Source organism: Lissotriton helveticus, chromosome 5_1 (genome assembly GCF_964261635.1).
Source record: "Lissotriton helveticus chromosome 5_1, aLisHel1.1, whole genome shotgun sequence".
In the NCBI taxonomy this organism is placed as follows: Eukaryota; Metazoa; Chordata; class Amphibia; order Caudata; family Salamandridae; genus Lissotriton; species Lissotriton helveticus.
Genome location: NC_136065.1, coordinates 1,873,458,132 through 1,873,474,656, shown reverse-complemented (window position 1 = coordinate 1,873,474,656; position 16,525 = coordinate 1,873,458,132). Strand labels below are relative to the sequence as shown.

General features: G+C 46.8%; 1 protein-coding gene across 1 annotated transcript in view; it reads left to right on the top strand.

The window, feature by feature from the left end:
- Nucleotides 1–16,525, top strand: part of RND2 (Rho family GTPase 2) — a 212,708-nt gene that overhangs the window by 89,979 nt on the left and 106,204 nt on the right. The window contains exon 3 of the mRNA XM_078645316.1: nucleotides 7,215–7,324. Coding sequence (XP_078501442.1) covers nucleotides 7,215–7,324 — 110 coding nt within the window. The remainder of the gene's footprint in view (nucleotides 1–7,214; nucleotides 7,325–16,525) is intronic.

Here is a 16,525-nt window from a genome sequence, read left to right as displayed (position 1 = left end):
GTTGACAAACGCATATATGGGGAGGCACTAGTAGTCGCTACGAGGTATAGACAGGGATACATGACTTCAGTATTTAAGTTGTGTAGTGCCTTTTAGTACGATGCAAGAGGCAGCGTCTGTCGGCTCTGCTCGTTCAGGCAGCTGTCTTTGAGTGTCCTGAACTCCACATAGTTTTTTTGGGTCCTTAGGCTGTGGTGCGGCAGTTGTTTAGCCAAGGGCGTCTTACCTGTTATGATCTGTCGGGTACCGTCCTATTTTGATTGGCTGGCTCCTACCGACTTGCCTGACCTGTGAGTGGGGTTCTATGGCTGTGCAGAGCCAGGGAGGGAGGGGCCTTTTACCAGGAGTGACCCAGCTATGTCTTGTTTGTACTGGTCCCTCTTGTGTTCATACTTCTGGTCTTGGTCCTTCTGGGCCTGGTCTCATACTCCTTGTTTGTTTTGGTCCTGGTACTTTTTGGTTGTCCTAGTTTTGACCCTCCTGCTTCTGGTCTTGCTTGTCCTACTGTTACCCAGGTTTTAATTCTTGTTTTTGCTGAGTAGAGATGTTTTAATGTTTGGCAGCATGAAAAAAGAGACCAATAGGGTCTCAGGCCTGTACTACGTTAAACCACCTGCTGCATAGATATTTGAGTATCCAGTAGCTTTTAAGACCTGTAAGTGGTAGGTTATCTCTGCTGATTACTGCATTTGCTGGAGAGCTGTGCAGGTCCCCTCTGATCACTGGTTTGAAGCGTCATATAATAGCATAGAGGGTTAATATACCTGCTTAAAAGCAGTAACGTGTAGGTCATGGGATTGTATTTACATAACCTGGGTTAGTAGGTTAATGATCCTGTTGAAACGTCCTTGTGTTACCTGCAGATCACATTTTACAGTCCTGATAAACTAAAGGAAATAGAAACGTGAGCACTTTAACCAGCTTCATGTTACTTGTTAGAAACTTTCAAGATTTTTACTCTATCGTTTGTTATTCTCAGGTTAATGAACAAATGGTTTCTGCAGTGTAGTACTAAAACCACTGTCTAAATTACAAAAAAATGTGCTTGTATTGAGAGTTGCGTTTATTTGAGTGTACACAGATACATAAATAGTTTGTGAAAGTCTTAACCATTCATATTTCAGTTTTATCTGTTGGCAATCTCCGAAGTGACATGAGTGTATCTTACCTCCTCTGGCATAGCCAATAGGTCTCGCTTTTGGGACCTTATAAGTGTTTAGCCATGCAACAGTTGATGTTGTTGCACCAAGGATATTGTGCTGCATAACTAAATACTTATAAGGTCCCAAAAGCGAGACCTATTGGCTATGCCAATGCTTGTTTCATTAGCTGCCTCACCGGTGTCTCATACCACAATGCCAGGAACCGGCAAATGGCATGAGACTCTGTGTAGAGCCAATGCAAAGTTTTTTGCTACCATATGCAAAGTGCCATCTTGTTCCCTGCAGTACAGGGATAACTTCTTATGCTTGTAGCGGGAATCCAGCATTTCCTGATAGGGCTGGGGGGGTTGGTGCAGCAGGAAATTGTCTAATCTTGCTTTTCCCTTGAACCACTGCTGGGCATGGGAGATCTGCATTGGGATTTGCTTGGAAATATGTTCAGTAGTGGTGAGGTTAAAAGCTGATGAACTAGGAATACTTCGTTCTAATCCTGGCTTCTTTACTTGATCAAATTCTGTGATCTTGGCAGATGACATTGCTCCCAATGCCTAAGTTCCATTAGCTGCAAACATTGGAAACACTCAGACACAGGCCATCTGCCAGTATGAAAGGCTGTGTGCAAGAACCGTTCAGAACATGTTCAGCTTTTCTGTCTGCCCTTGTGTATACCAGATTTGTAAAAAACATTGCTAATGGGTGGCTTTTCTCTTTGCTCTCAAGAGCTGCTGCCAGATAGCATCCGAGGAAAAACATATTGCTGGCTCTTGTCTGGTGGATCATTTGTTGATGTCACTGGAAGTTGGCAGCACCCATTCTTGCTGTAGCGTTGGAGAGCTTGGCTATTTGAGCTGGAAATATCCAAGTGCAGCCAATCCAAAGGGCGGATCTGGAGAAGGGATAAATGCGCCGTATACCTGTGGCTCAGGTGGTTTAAGGTGTATCAGACAATATGTTCACATGAAACCTACTGCAATCATCCAATAGGTGAATGTCCCATAAGAATAATGTAATATTCTCCTTTCAGAAATAATTTGTGCGTTAATGGCTGCTAGAGCTCAAATATCCATGGCAAGAAAGGTGCTTAACATCAATGAATATCTATCTATCTATCTATCTATCTATCTATCTATCTATCTATCTATCTATCTCAGGACAAAATATCGTTACCACAATACTGAGGGACCAACAATCGAAAGGCACGTTTCTATACATTTGCTAACTCCACGGATAAACACTTTTGTGATTTGCGGCTTGAATAAAACAAACACGCTGGAAGGAATTAAGCCGTGGTCCATCTCTTCTTTTATGCGATTCTCGTATTAGAGGACGGGAGTATTGGAGTAGTTTGGGGTATTCGCTACCCCACCGCGGTCTCGCCGTTGTAAGTGGCGGGGGAATCGGCGATCTTTGGTGTCTGATATATATTTATCTCGAAAGTACATAGATGTGGAGTAAGGAATAGTAAATCCTTACCTCCCTCTGTGCGCTTAACTTTTGTGGCCCAATAACATTATTATTACAGTCAAGTTTGATGTTATTACCACAGTACAGCACAGTTGACATGAGGAACACTTTTTACTGCCTATTTTGCTGTAAATTATATATATATATATATTGCAACACATCCAACTGTCCAGTCGAAATAATGGCAAGCACACTGGAATCCGTTACGAATAGATTTTAAGGCAAACCCCCTTCACCCCTGACAGACGCGTTTCGCTAATCCAGCTTCGTCAGTCAAAAAAAAAATATATATATATATATATACAGATATATATATATATATATATATATTTCACATTCATTAGTACATTAGAAATGTGAAATATATATTTCACATTCATTAGTGCGTTATAACAAAGCAAAGTTGACATGAGAAAAACACTTTTTACTGCCTGTTTTACTGTAAATTATACAGCAATATTGACTCAAACTCAAATTTGACCTTTCTATTGTAGTAATAAATGTGTGATTGTACGTTTATTTGTAAAGTTAGTGTACACATCGTGCTACTGGGTCACGTTTACTTTCACTGCCATAGTATAAATACATATACACAGATTTGTAATTAGAAACGCATACATTTAAAATTAAATACTATATATCAAAGCACCACGGATGCTAAATACATCTTTCTCAGGCATTTTCAGCCCTTTCCTGTAGGATTAAAAACTGTTTCAAATATTATGTCAGGAAATACAGGGAGATTAAGTGATTTGCCAAGGGTCACACAATTTCCTCAGGAGTATAGTGGTGGAAAAGTCAGGAAATGTATATAGAGAGATAAGCCAGAGCTGAACCTGGGGTCTGGTTTGGCACCAAAGCATAATCTGGAATTCTGAGTCATCACAAGATTCAGGATAAAAGGGTAATATAAGTGCAATGCAGAAATATGATAAAGACTCTCAACAGAAGTGTTATTTCCCTGCATCTACATCTATTAAATGTATTTTTCTAAATGTCGTTTTCCTCACGTCCGACAGTGCCCTGACACCACGGCCACGAGAGCACAAAATATGTCAGTTTGTCAGGTTCACTTTATATAATGCCAATATTGCTTATGTATGTGGAGCGACATTATTGTCCATGAAACCATGCTGGAGTGAGGTTTAATACAGCACACATCATGAACTGAATTTCCTTAAGGTCATTTCAGATGTGACGCTCAATTAAAATCAAGCACAGTGAAGTAAAGTGACTTGCATGGGATCAAACACTTTGGTAAAGGGAGGAAGCCAGAAATTGAACTAGGTTTCCTCATTACACATTGTTCATTTCAGCCGCTCCATGAACATCTCATTGACTCTTCCTTTTACCACCAAAGAACAATGGTTTGTGTTCAATGATTTCTTGACTTAAATTAGTACTCTGTGTTCAGTAAATACAATTATCAATTGTTAATTCATTGTGACATTACTATGTATAAAAGTCATAATATCTTCCTTTACAAACAGGACAAAGTTAATTGTAATTGAAGGCAGAGACAATTTTTATGTTCATATGACTGCCTCTCCCCGACTTACAGTAGAGAGGGAGAAAGAAGGGTCAACACCTCAAAGGTATCAAATACATTGATAAGCAAAACAGAGAACTCAGACTTCCCACAGAAAAAAGTAGTGGCTAGGATGCTTTGCTTGACTTGACAGTCCACATGTGCACAAGGGCTAAGCCAGAGCCAAAGCCAGACATTCAGCCCAATAAGGGGTCCAGTCTTGCTTAGCTTGTCAAGCTAGTGGAGGACCGCTGGCGTGAAAGCTTGTTTCAAATTCAGTTCCTTTGCTTTCATGGTCAACAATATAGTAACTAGACGGTCCATCTGTTCTTACCAAAGTACTGCAGTGTCTTGACCTTTGCTGAATGATCCATAATATGGCCATCGGTTGGACGCTTTTCATCTCCCCCACCATCCCACACAAGTTTGTTGGACAAAATCTGGGGCAAAATGTGTGAACAGTGTAGTGGCTATGAAATTTTGTAGACATGCTGCAAACGCGGGGGTGTTCAAAGAAAGAGTTGGAAACTAGGAAAATGTATAATGACACACAGATAGTTGAAAACTGGATGGGCCTGGCAATCCTTCACTGCCTTCAATGTACATCTATCTAGGAAGGGAATGTGTGCAGGAGTGGTGGATGTATGCAAAGTTGGGGAGAGGAGTTGGCCTAACAGCTAGGGCTCTCGACCTCGGACCTGGGGATCTGGGTTCGAGTCTCGGTAACGACGCCAAAACCTCCTGTGATTCTGGTCAAATCACTTAATCTCCCCGTGCCTAAAATTAATGTGTGTCCGTCCTCATGTAACGTAACTGGTGCTATGTAAAGCGCTCTGATACCTGATTCGGTTCGGGTCTAGTTTGCGCTATAGAAAACTCTGCGCAAAAAAAAAGTTGAAAACTCTGGTAAATGATGATAGCAGTGCAAGCAAATGTCCCACCAAACGCCTGTGTAAGTATGGCAAAATCTGTAATTCTGAAAATTAGTGACATGAAAAAATAGGTCTTAATCTTCAGAATTATGGATATGAAAATGATACCCATTAAGCAGTTGTTGAGAACGGGCTTACTGCATGGCTCCGCAATTTAACGCTTAAGCTATTTTCTGTGGATCGGATTGTAAGAAAGTCAGAATACGTTTTTTAAATGCATGACTAAAGATTTGGAATTATTTGAATGTATTCAGAGCAAACTATAATAATTTCCCATGCAACATGATGCCCACTGATTTTACACTTATCACCTATCTATGGCATAACTTCTGTATTAAAGGGGCTGAAGAACAATGTATAGTGCTCTATGTTGAACATCATTTTGCTCCAAAAGAGGTCCTCACTCACTAATAAAGGACAGTTTTTTCCATTTTCTTGCCTTACTCACCATATGGAAGTGCCAGCCCTGAAGGAATGCACCTTCAGAGAAACAGACATACTGGCGTTTCTGCACAATAGTACAGTCTTAGGTGTGGGTCCTCTGAGGTGCGCAGGTGACCCTAGCCCACCCAATCCACCCCATGAACAAGTCAGCTTGAAATCGTTGGTTTTGAGAGTAACTTGCAAGGCCGTACTAATCAGTGACATCAACACAAATGTTTATACACTTATTTACAAAAAGTATTGCATGGATCTAGACACCTATACCACATACTCGAAGAGTCACAAGTTGACCATTTAACTGGCCATTCCAACACCCGCAAATTTGACAATTGACTTACTGCTCTCTGAAGTTATCCTTGGGACTCCTAGTAGACTTTCCCACAAGGCGAACACTCTAGCTCCCTTAGTATGGAGGGAGCCTCAGGCTCACTTATAAATTGAGCCCCGTAGAGTAGCGCCAAGCCAGAGGTAACCCTATTAAAGGGATCTCTCTGTAGTAACCTTTGGGAGATGGGCCTAGGCAACTTGGGACTTACCTTTGCCCCGTGGTGCAAGCTTCATCCTCCCAATTCTGCTGGGCAGTGCCAAAATGTACCGGCGAGGGGTAGAGACAGTTGCTGCAGCGCCCAACCCAAACCTGGCTCCTACTTCGGATAAATATGAACACCGAATCCGGAGTTCACCTGGATTTTGGGTAAGTGAAGCTAAGGTGTCTAACAATTTTTGTGGCCATCCCGAGCCTATCCACCACAGGCTTGGATAGTTGACCACCCGCCCATGAAATCCTCACACCCCGCCTCCCCCGACCATGAGGTCACTGCAAAGGTCAGCAATGTAAAATACCTTATTAGCCGGAGGTGACAAATGTACACACCATCACTATGAAAGTATAGGTCCTTACCCAAACAGCCATGAAGTACAGTGCTTAATATGCCCTGAGTGAGGACCTATTAAGCAACCCCTTCAAATGGCTATTGAGATGCCTAGCTGATCTTATTCCATCCTGTGGATGATGACACCATCTTCAAAATTCTCTGGGTATTACTTGTGACCATACAATAACAGCCACTGGATGTTCTCAATGCAGGGATTGCATTCCAATGTACTAAACTGAAACGCTTCCGCATGTTGAATGAAAATATATCTATAAATAGATATATTTAACTTGAGGAGTATTGCATGAAAAATATTTTGTAGCTCAGACCCAAGCCTTGTCTATAGCTAGGCTCTCCCAATTAATTCACCGGCTCAACCACCAACTATAAATATTGTATTTTCACTTTTTGTAACCTTTTTCCAAAAGGCATCTACCAAATAGAATCATTCTATGTATCAGCATTTGTACGCTATAGACCACTTGCTAAAAATGTTTAGAGAACCGACCCTGCAGTAAAGGCCGCAATGTCCTTTTCTGCGCCTGCAGATGCGAACATATGAAACCATTTCATCGAACTCTGCCACCAAGTCTGACATTCACCCTTCATTAAACAGCTGCTGTCTGTTTGAGTCAACAAGGTTTGTCTTCCTGACCTGACAGCTTCCAAATGTGATCCATGAATAATTGACGACCCAGACATAATTTCCCTCTGATATGAAGCAATCAATAAATTTGCAGTGTGGCGGGAAACAGCTGTTACCACCAGTCCATTAACGAGTCTTTCTCCCCTTCCTGTTCAATTGCAGGCTCTGCGTACTACGACAACGTGCGCCCGCTGGCCTATCCCGACTCCGACGCCGTGCTCATCTGCTTTGACGTCAGCCGTCCGGAGACCCTCGACAGCGTGCTTAAAAAGGTAAGAGGTGGGTTAGTCCTCATTGGGTCTCGTGAGGTGGGTGATCACCAGTGCAGAGTCGAGCATTCTTGAAGGGTTTTTACGGTGCCTAATTTGTAAGAGAATAAGTGGCGGTGCCCAAAGCTCTGGCCTGTGCTATTAAATGTCGGTGTGCAGGAGTGCGTCAACCTCAAGCCTTTTAAAACCACTGCCAGACACTCCTTGCCCATTTATCGCACTCTTTCAGGTTCCTAATTTCTACTTTTGTGACATGTTTGACATCTTTCGTTGCCTCCATCTTTCCACTTTGTGTGCATTTCTCACTCTTTTTTCGATGGTTCGAAGAAGAGCTTTATGAAGGCAGGAGCAGGCACGGCCCGTGTAGGACGTTACACCGGGCGTTGGGAGAGAGGGCGAGGGGTGGGAGAAAAGTAGACCAAAAGTTGTTTGTGTGTGTAAAAGGCCGCTTTATTAAGACACAGGTGCACATTACAAACACAAACCTTGGCAACGCCTTACAAAACTAAACCTCACTAAATAATTAAATAACTACAAATTCAGCCCCCCGGACCCTCCCCCACCCCTAAAACATTTGAGCCCTCCCGCTCCCAACAATACATCAATAAAAATATAACAGCATTATAACATTACGTCATCAATAAAATTACATCATCAATAAAACATTTTGTCATTAAACAAACATACGTCATCGTTAAAACTTTATTCGTCCAACCACAATTGCAATAACAACGGTCAGGTCCTCCATAACCATAAACCCTGCCTGACCCTGCACTCCTGCAGATACCCCCCCCTCACAAAACTGAACGGTCAAACCATGACCAACATACCCCAGCACTTGTCAAAGAAATACTTGAACTAATACTCAACCAGCAATCTGCCTAAAAACCGTAATGATACCCAAAAACACCGCACAGCACCTGTGTCTAGCGACGGATACAAATACAAGAGAAACAACCCCTGCACACCGGTAGCCCACAAAACAGCCTTTTACTTAAAAAAGAAAATAGGGGCAAAAAACGCCCAAAAAATGGGGAAAAAACTGAGCAGCGAGGGGAAAAGCGGAGCATTTAAAGCGAAAAATTGAGGGAGGGAGGGAGGGACAAAAAGCTATGAGCCCACCTAGCCACCAGGTCACCAAACCTAAAATGGTGGCTGGTAGGCAGTGGGCGGGGGGTTTATAATTGGGCTATGCTGGTCCTACTGGACCAGCCCAATTCTAGAAACTTCTGTCCCTCTTAAAGGGACACCCCTCGCAGCTCTCCCAAACCGCCCGGGGGAGGAGACCTCCCGGCGGTCGGCTCCCTCCCCCAAGCCCCCCTTGGGAGAGAGGGCGAGGGGTGGGAGAAAAGTAGACCAAAAGTTGTTTGTGTGTGTAAAAGGCCGCTTTATTAAGACACAGGTGCACATTACAAACACAAACCTTGGCAACGCCTTACAAAACTAAACCTCACTAAATAATTAAATAACTACAAATTCAGCCCCCCGGACCCTCCCCCACCCCTAAAACATTTGAGCCCTCCCGCTCCCAACAATACATCAATAAAAATATAACAGCATTATAACATTACGTCATCAATAAAATTACATCATCAATAAAACATTTCGTCATTAAACAAACATACGTCATCGTTAAAACTTTATTCGTCCAACCACAATTGCAATAACAACGGTCAGGTCCTCCATAACCATAAACCCTGCCTGACCCTGCACTCCTGCAGATACCCCCCCCTCACAAAACTGAACGGTCAAACCATGACCAACATACCCCAGCACTTGTCAAAGAAATACTTGAACTAATACTCAACCAGCAATCTGCCTAAAAACCGTAATGATACCCAAAAACACCGCCACCCAGAAAGGTAGGCGGGGGAAGCAACGCCTCCCTTTCTGCCCCCCAACCGCAAAGCGAAAGACAACCAGAAAATCAACGCTGCATGGCCAAAGCCCGGGCTAAAACCTCACGAATCTCCAACAAGTAAAGTTCCATGCCCACCCGGGACAGATGAACTCCATCATCCCTAAAGAACTCAACAGCCTCAAACTTAATGTCCCTGTGTGAAATCCTACTGAAACCAAGGCTCCTACAGCAACGAGACACCTCCGAATTCACTTTCTTCCTAGCCCGATCGACAGCCCTGGGATTCACCGCTCCCCTCCATATCCTGCGAGGAATTAACTCTGTCCAAAAAACGTGACACCCAGCCCATCGTTCCTTAATGAGGCCTAAATCTCGTTTCATAGCTCGCAGCAAGACTACACCTTTCGTTGCACATAGGTCATTTTCTCCCAAATGAATGACTAAAATATCCGGGCAGACACCGCCCACCATGTTGTTGTTCAAACAAGGGATCAACTCTCTCCAGAGCATCCCACCTTTACCCTTCCAAAGAACGTTAAACATTCGATCATTGAAACCAAGTAGATCTCCAAAGTAACTCCTCGCCGCCTGGACTCTGGCCCACTTGACAAATGAATGCCCCACTATCCAGACCGTTACCACCGAGGAGCGAGGCCCAGCAACGGATCCTGAAAAAGAAAAAAGAGTTAGAATCCTGTGAAGGAGGATGACGCATGCGCCTCCTCCGCCGAGCTCCTCACGTAACGCTGGAAACAGTTAGAAGACCAGCGCCCCAATCGCTTAATATCCCTTTCAGACCAATTTCTGTGAAAAGCTTCAGTGGCAGCACCTATTCTGAAAGAGTGAGTACCATAAATATTGCCATCGAGACCTATGTGCTGTAGCGCTTTGCGCAAAACCATACGTAATTGATAAGGTGTTACAGGGGTGCCATTGATATGTTGGAAAACCAGGACTTCATCGCCACCCCCACACAAGGAACGCCAGCGCCGCGCAAGCAGTAGAGGGCAAGTAAGCTTCGGAGCACATGCCTGTAACCATACACCTTTCCCCTTACCCGTCTGATCCGTTTTAGAACTGGCCAACCATACATGAACTCCCTCATCATAACAGAAAACGTCCTTCCAAAACAATCCACACTTATACTTTGAACCCAACAACTCAGATACCCTGAAAGCACCAAAAAACATGAAAGCCATCAACATAGAGAAAAGACATGCCTCAAAATCATCTGAACAAACTAAAGGCAAAACCGTAATTAACCTGGCAAGAACTTGCCAAGATATAGGGGCTCTGGATCTACCAATGTGCCCTTGCTCCCTGGCCCAGCCCTCAAGCATCCTTCTACCAATTTCCCCCGCAGATGGAGGATAGCCCCACCACAACTTCCCCATGAAAGCAATCCCCGCCAGTTTCCCAGCAATGGTTACTTTGGTCAAACCCTTATCCATGAGGTCCAGTATAAAGTTGACCACATCATCCGACCGACTCGACAGATCCTCCCTTCTGACAGCACCAGATTCCAGAAATTCCTTCCACGCAAGGGAATACGCAGAACGCGTGGACACAGACAGAGAACCTACCACCAATTGAACGACCCGACCTCGCCGACGTGCCACAGATGACTCGGCATCGGAGTCGGGGATCTGTCCGCATCCTTCGCCAGACCACGGAATCTCTCCCACTGTGAACGAGACAGAGCATCCGCAATGTCATTGTCCACACCAGGAATGTGCAACGCACGAAAATGAATATCGTGTTTCAAACAACCAAGAACAAAAACTCTCATAAGTTTCAACACTTGTCCGTCCCTGGCCGATTGGCGATTCACTATCTCCACCACCGCCATGTTATCCACACGAAACAGCACTTTCTTGTGCGCCAATTCCTCCCCCCACAATGTCAAGGCGACCAATATGGGGAACATTTCCAGAAAAGTGATGCTGCGACCTCCATTCAACCATTCATCAGGCCAACGTTCTGCACACCATTTGCCATTCCAAAAGAGCCCAAAACCATCACTGCCAGCAGCATCCGAAAACATTTGTACATCCCACTGAAAGTCAACCTCTCTGACCAAGGGGACACCATTGAAGGAGTTCAGAAAAAACTTCCACATTCTCAAATCCTCCTTGACGCCAGCAGACAGACGAACACGATGGTGGGGCAAATGATGACCTGCCAAAGCCCTGCCCAGTCTCCTACAAAAAGTCCTGCCCGCTCTCACCACTCTGCAGGCAAAATTCAAATGACCCAAAAGCACTTGAATCTCTTTCACCAACACTTTTCTCTTTGACAACATCACATCCAGTAATGCAATCATGTTGACCCTTTTGTCTTCCGGCAGTCGAGCAGACATACTCACAGAGTCTATTTCAATACCCAAAAAGGATAGGACAGTGGCAGGGCCCATTGTTTTCTCGGGCGCCAAAGGAACTCCCAAATCATCCATGAGCCCTTGGAATGTGTCCAGAGCCTTCTGGCACTCCGCGGAGCCCGGGGATCCAACAAAGAAAAAATCATCGAGATAGTGTGTTACCAGGGTATGACCGGACTGATGGGAAAAATACCATTGCAGAAAAGTACTAAAACACTCAAACAAGGCACATGATATGGAGCAGCCCATCGGCAGAGCCTTGTCCACGTACCACTTACCATTGAACTGAATACCTAAAAGGCTCCAATCGTCCGGGTGGACAGGCAATAGCCGAAAAGCAGACTTGATGTCACACTTAGCCATCTCAGCGGCTGCGCCCGCTGTCACAACAAGTGACATGGCCACGTCAACCGAAGAGTAAGAGACAGACACTGCCTCTGGGTCAATGAAATCATTAACAGACGACCCTTCAGGCCATGACAAATGTTGAATCAGGCGAAACTGTCCCGGTTCTTTCTTCGGGACAACTCCAACCGGTGAAACAATCAAGTTATGGATCGGCCAATCGTGAAACGGGCCAGCCATCCTCCCTTCATGTACTTCCTTAGTAAGTTTGTCTTGTACCACTGTGGCATGTTCAGAAGCTGATTTTAAATTGGCAGACCACCTCCGTTCCCTAGCACCTAAGTAACCGAGTCGGAACCCAAACTGAAAACCTTCCAACAGTGTAACTTTTGCTGACTGATCTTCGAAACCATGGAGGGCAATGCGCAGCCTTTCTAAATTAACTGGCGTACGAGCCCTTGGACCCAGCACCCTTAGCACCTCTGTATCCCCTTCCTCCTGAAAACTGTGAAGTCGTATTTGATGTTCCTGAAACTGTTTGCTTTCCCTGTGTACCGTCCGATGGCTGATTGTTCCAACACTTGGACAACGGGTGTTTCTTACCACAACCTGAGCATTCATGTTTAAATTTACAATACTCCCTGGTACATGAGCCCTTATTAAATTCCCAACAGAAACCAGACCCTGAGTACAAGGTTGCAGTGGCCCCCACCCCTCCCCGGGTGGGCTTCCCCTGAAAGGGCCGATAAACTAACGGCAAACCACTTGCCGTGAAAATGGTTTTCCCCCCTGACGCTGACCCCATTGTGTGTTGCCACAAGTCATTATCTATCTCCCCCCACTTAGCTTCCGGGTCCCAAGCCATTCTGGCCCTAAATTCCTCATCATATTGAGACCAAGCAAAACCACCCCCGGTGATCTGGGCCTTGCGAATGACGTCCATGTATTTAAAAAGGGACACGCTGCGCTCAGGGAACTTTTCGCAATATACACTAGCATAAATCAAAAATGCAGCTGTCCAGTTTTCAATAGTTAAAGGCACTCTGGGGCGTTTAGCCAGCTCAAACTCCTCCTCCTTAGACCCTTCTTTAGACCGGACTTCCCTGTGGAGTAGCTTCCGTAGTTCCACATACTCACCATTCCAAATTCGTTCCTTTGTACTTAACATGAGATGAGCACCTAACGGTTTCGTAACCCCCATGTAAGGCATTTTCTTGATTTTTAGTTCTTTACTGGCCACAGGCTCTTTAACTTTGCTGGAAGCACCAGCCATAACATGTCCTACCACTGTGTTCTGAATGTCTACCACATCATCTGTACCAACTGCTGTGTCTTTAACATATCGACCTTTAACCAAACGGCCATCACTACTAATCACTTCAGTTTCACCACCGGTACCCACAGACACCATCTTAGGTTTGGCCTGTGTGGCTGATTGCTCACCTGGCAACAGAGAGACCACTCTCGATGGCTCCGCCCGTGTCTCCGAGGTCAATGCATCCGGTCTGCGAGGCGCCCTACTCGATGGGCCGTGCTCTCTTCTCCCTTGCACTTGACTTTGGACCACTGGAGCCTGTAACACACTAGAAGAAACATGAGAGGGCACCCCCCTTTCCGGATCCCGCACTTCACCTTCTTCAGGACTGTCTTCGTCGTAGTCCAACACCACTGAATCGACAGTAGTGTGCAACAAATCACCACGGGTCTTACCTAACCCGGTATCAACCACCGTACATTTAAATGATTGTGAAACTCCAGGAGGGGGAGCAGGCTGTACACGCCCGTACCTCCCTGTGTGTTGACTCTGTAGCTCCTTAGCCGCCGGCAAGGCCTGCCACCTATACCTGCTACTCGTTGGGGCCAGCGGGGTCACGCCAGACCCTCGTGTGCTGGCCGCGGCGGGATCCCTCGGTGGAAAAGAGAGGGCCGCGCTAGGCATTCTCCTCACTTCCCCTTGGCGTGATGGGACTGGACCGCGCCCTGCCAAGTCTGGACCTCCGCACCTATTCCTATCCTGAAAAGAAAAAGTTTGGACTGGTGTGCTAGGGTCCCTGAAAACAACACCCGAAACAGACCTGGATCTCTGCAAATTATCCTCAACAACCCTCCCTTGCAACCTGTCCAAAGAACTCCCTCTAGGACAACCCCTCATAGGGCGTCCCCGGACCGGAGAATCACCAATCACCTCATCTTCATCGCTCACGTCCAAGTTACCCTCTGCCTCCGCCGGAGAGGAAGCCAGAAGAGGGGCCCTCGCGCCCCAAACTTGACCTTCACCCACCGACTGAAAACCACGTTGCGCCAAACTTGCAGTGCCAAAATGATCCCACCCAGGGGAGCCAAACATAACATATGGGCCTCTCACCTCACCTGACCAATTTGGGACCTCCCCAGCCCCTAAAACAGGCCCAACACGCCCCTGCCGAAAACCACCAGTCGGCCCCATCCTAGAACCATGCAAACCAGAACCCCTTGAACCACTCATGACAGGTTGGCAAACACCTGCCCCTGCACCCACAACCGTCCTTCCATACCCTGAAATCCCTGCACCGCGTGTACGTCCTGCCACACTAGCATCACAAGGCAGTGGGGCACGGCCCACCTGCGATATGTTCCTGCCTTCCTTTTGCAAACTTACATCCAACTCCATGAAACCATAAGCTCCGAAACCACCCAACCCGGAAACCTCCTGCCCTGAAACCAAACCAGAAACAGAACTCCCTTCACCCATCTGTGCCCATTCACCCTCCCCCCTCGAGCCCCCCCCCCACAGACAACGCAGGACCCTCAGCGGAGCCAGGGGTAGAAAACAACAATGGGCTACCCACATTACCCTCCACATCCCTCATGCCAGTATCAGAAGCCTGACCCAAAACAGCTTGATGCCTAACAGGTGCCACCTCCTCGCAGTCCAACTCACCATGAGTAAAAACCACGTTTGCCTCCCTAGTTTCCCCAGCCTGCCTCTCAAAAACCACATAGCCGGGAGGTGACCCCAACAATAAATGTGCCGCCTCAGGAGCAAACTGCGAGTCCTCAACAGCCCACTGCACATTCTGAACCCCATGCACCAAACGCTCCTGGCCTGATACCTGCACCACACATGGAACAGAGCCTCTGCGCGCGCTACGAGCCGGGGCGGGCTCCTCATGCTGCACTCGCCGCTCCACTAGCGGGTCCGAAGCGGAGCGCTTTTTGCTCCCCCCCCTGCCCCCCCTACCCCGCCCTCCCGCCGAGGCGGCCCTTGAAGTCACCGGACCAGAGAAAGGGGGAGCAGCAGCCTGGAATAACGGGGGGGGCGGCAGAGCGTCACTGGACACATGCGCCTGCCCCACCAAAGCGCCAGACGTAGTCGGAGCACCCCCCGCCCCCACCGCAACACCTACCTGACACTCTGGAGCTACGCGCGTCCCCCTACCGCCCTCACCAGACGGGCCGCGTAACGCCGGAGCTGCCGCCTCACTAGAAAACACACGCGCAGCCTTCTGAGGGGCCGGCTTCCTCGAACGGGACCGGCCCCTCTCGCTTACCTGGCTCGGGCGTCTCCTCTTCGGCGACGAGCACGCCAGCACCGCCGCCCCCACGCCAGCGGAGGCCTGGCGCTGGGGACGCGCCGGCACACCTCCAGAAATTAAATCCATGCGCCCTGCCTCAGCCAGCAGCCGCATCGCTTCCACAACACGAGAGTCTTCCATCGTAAAGTAGCAAGAGAAGTTAAAGACAATAACCTAAATACCCAATTCACAATACACGCACCACAAAAAGCTATGAGCCCACCTAGCCACCAGGTCACCAAACCTAAAATGGTGGCTGGTAGGCAGTGGGCGGGGGGTTTATAATTGGGCTATGCTGGTCCTACTGGACCAGCCCAATTCTAGAAACTTCTGTCCCTCTTAAAGGGACACCCCTCGCAGCTCTCCCAAACCGCCCGGGGGAGGAGACCTCCCGGCGGTCGGCTCCCTCCCCCAAGCCCCCCTTGACGTCAGGCGGGGGAGGGGCAGGGTGGGGGGTTGTAAAATGCGGGATATGGACCATTTCAGGTAAGTACTGTAAAAAATAAATAAAACGAATTTCGTTCCTTGCGCTGCATCGCCAAATGTGATGCAGCGCGCAGCAAAATTAGTTTTTTTTCGGTACTTACCTGAAATTGTCTATATCCTGCATTTTACAACCCCCCAACCTGCCCCTCCCCCGCCTGACGTCACCGCCCGGTGTAACGCCCTACACGGGCCGTGCCTGGGCAGGAGTTCCTTGAACGGGGAGTTAGGTCATGCAGGCATGCACTGGTGAAGTCCATGAACCCAATCAACACCAAGCTGAACATTAGACTGATTCAGTTATTGATCTGAATTAAGAAAATGATCAGTTAGCAGGATATGTAATGTGTAATCTGGAGGCGGTTCCTGAATGTAATTTTAAATTGTAATAACTTGGAAACCTTTAATCTTAACCAAGCATGCCCAGTAACTGTGAAGGACGGGCTGCTAGGGAGTGAAACTAGTAGTTCCCTCTCCCGTTAGACTCAGATAACTACTTGACCAGTTCTGTATTTTTAATGATGTGAATTCTTGCAAAATTGTTTTTAATAGTGGGTCTCATAGTCTATTTGGCACCGTATTCA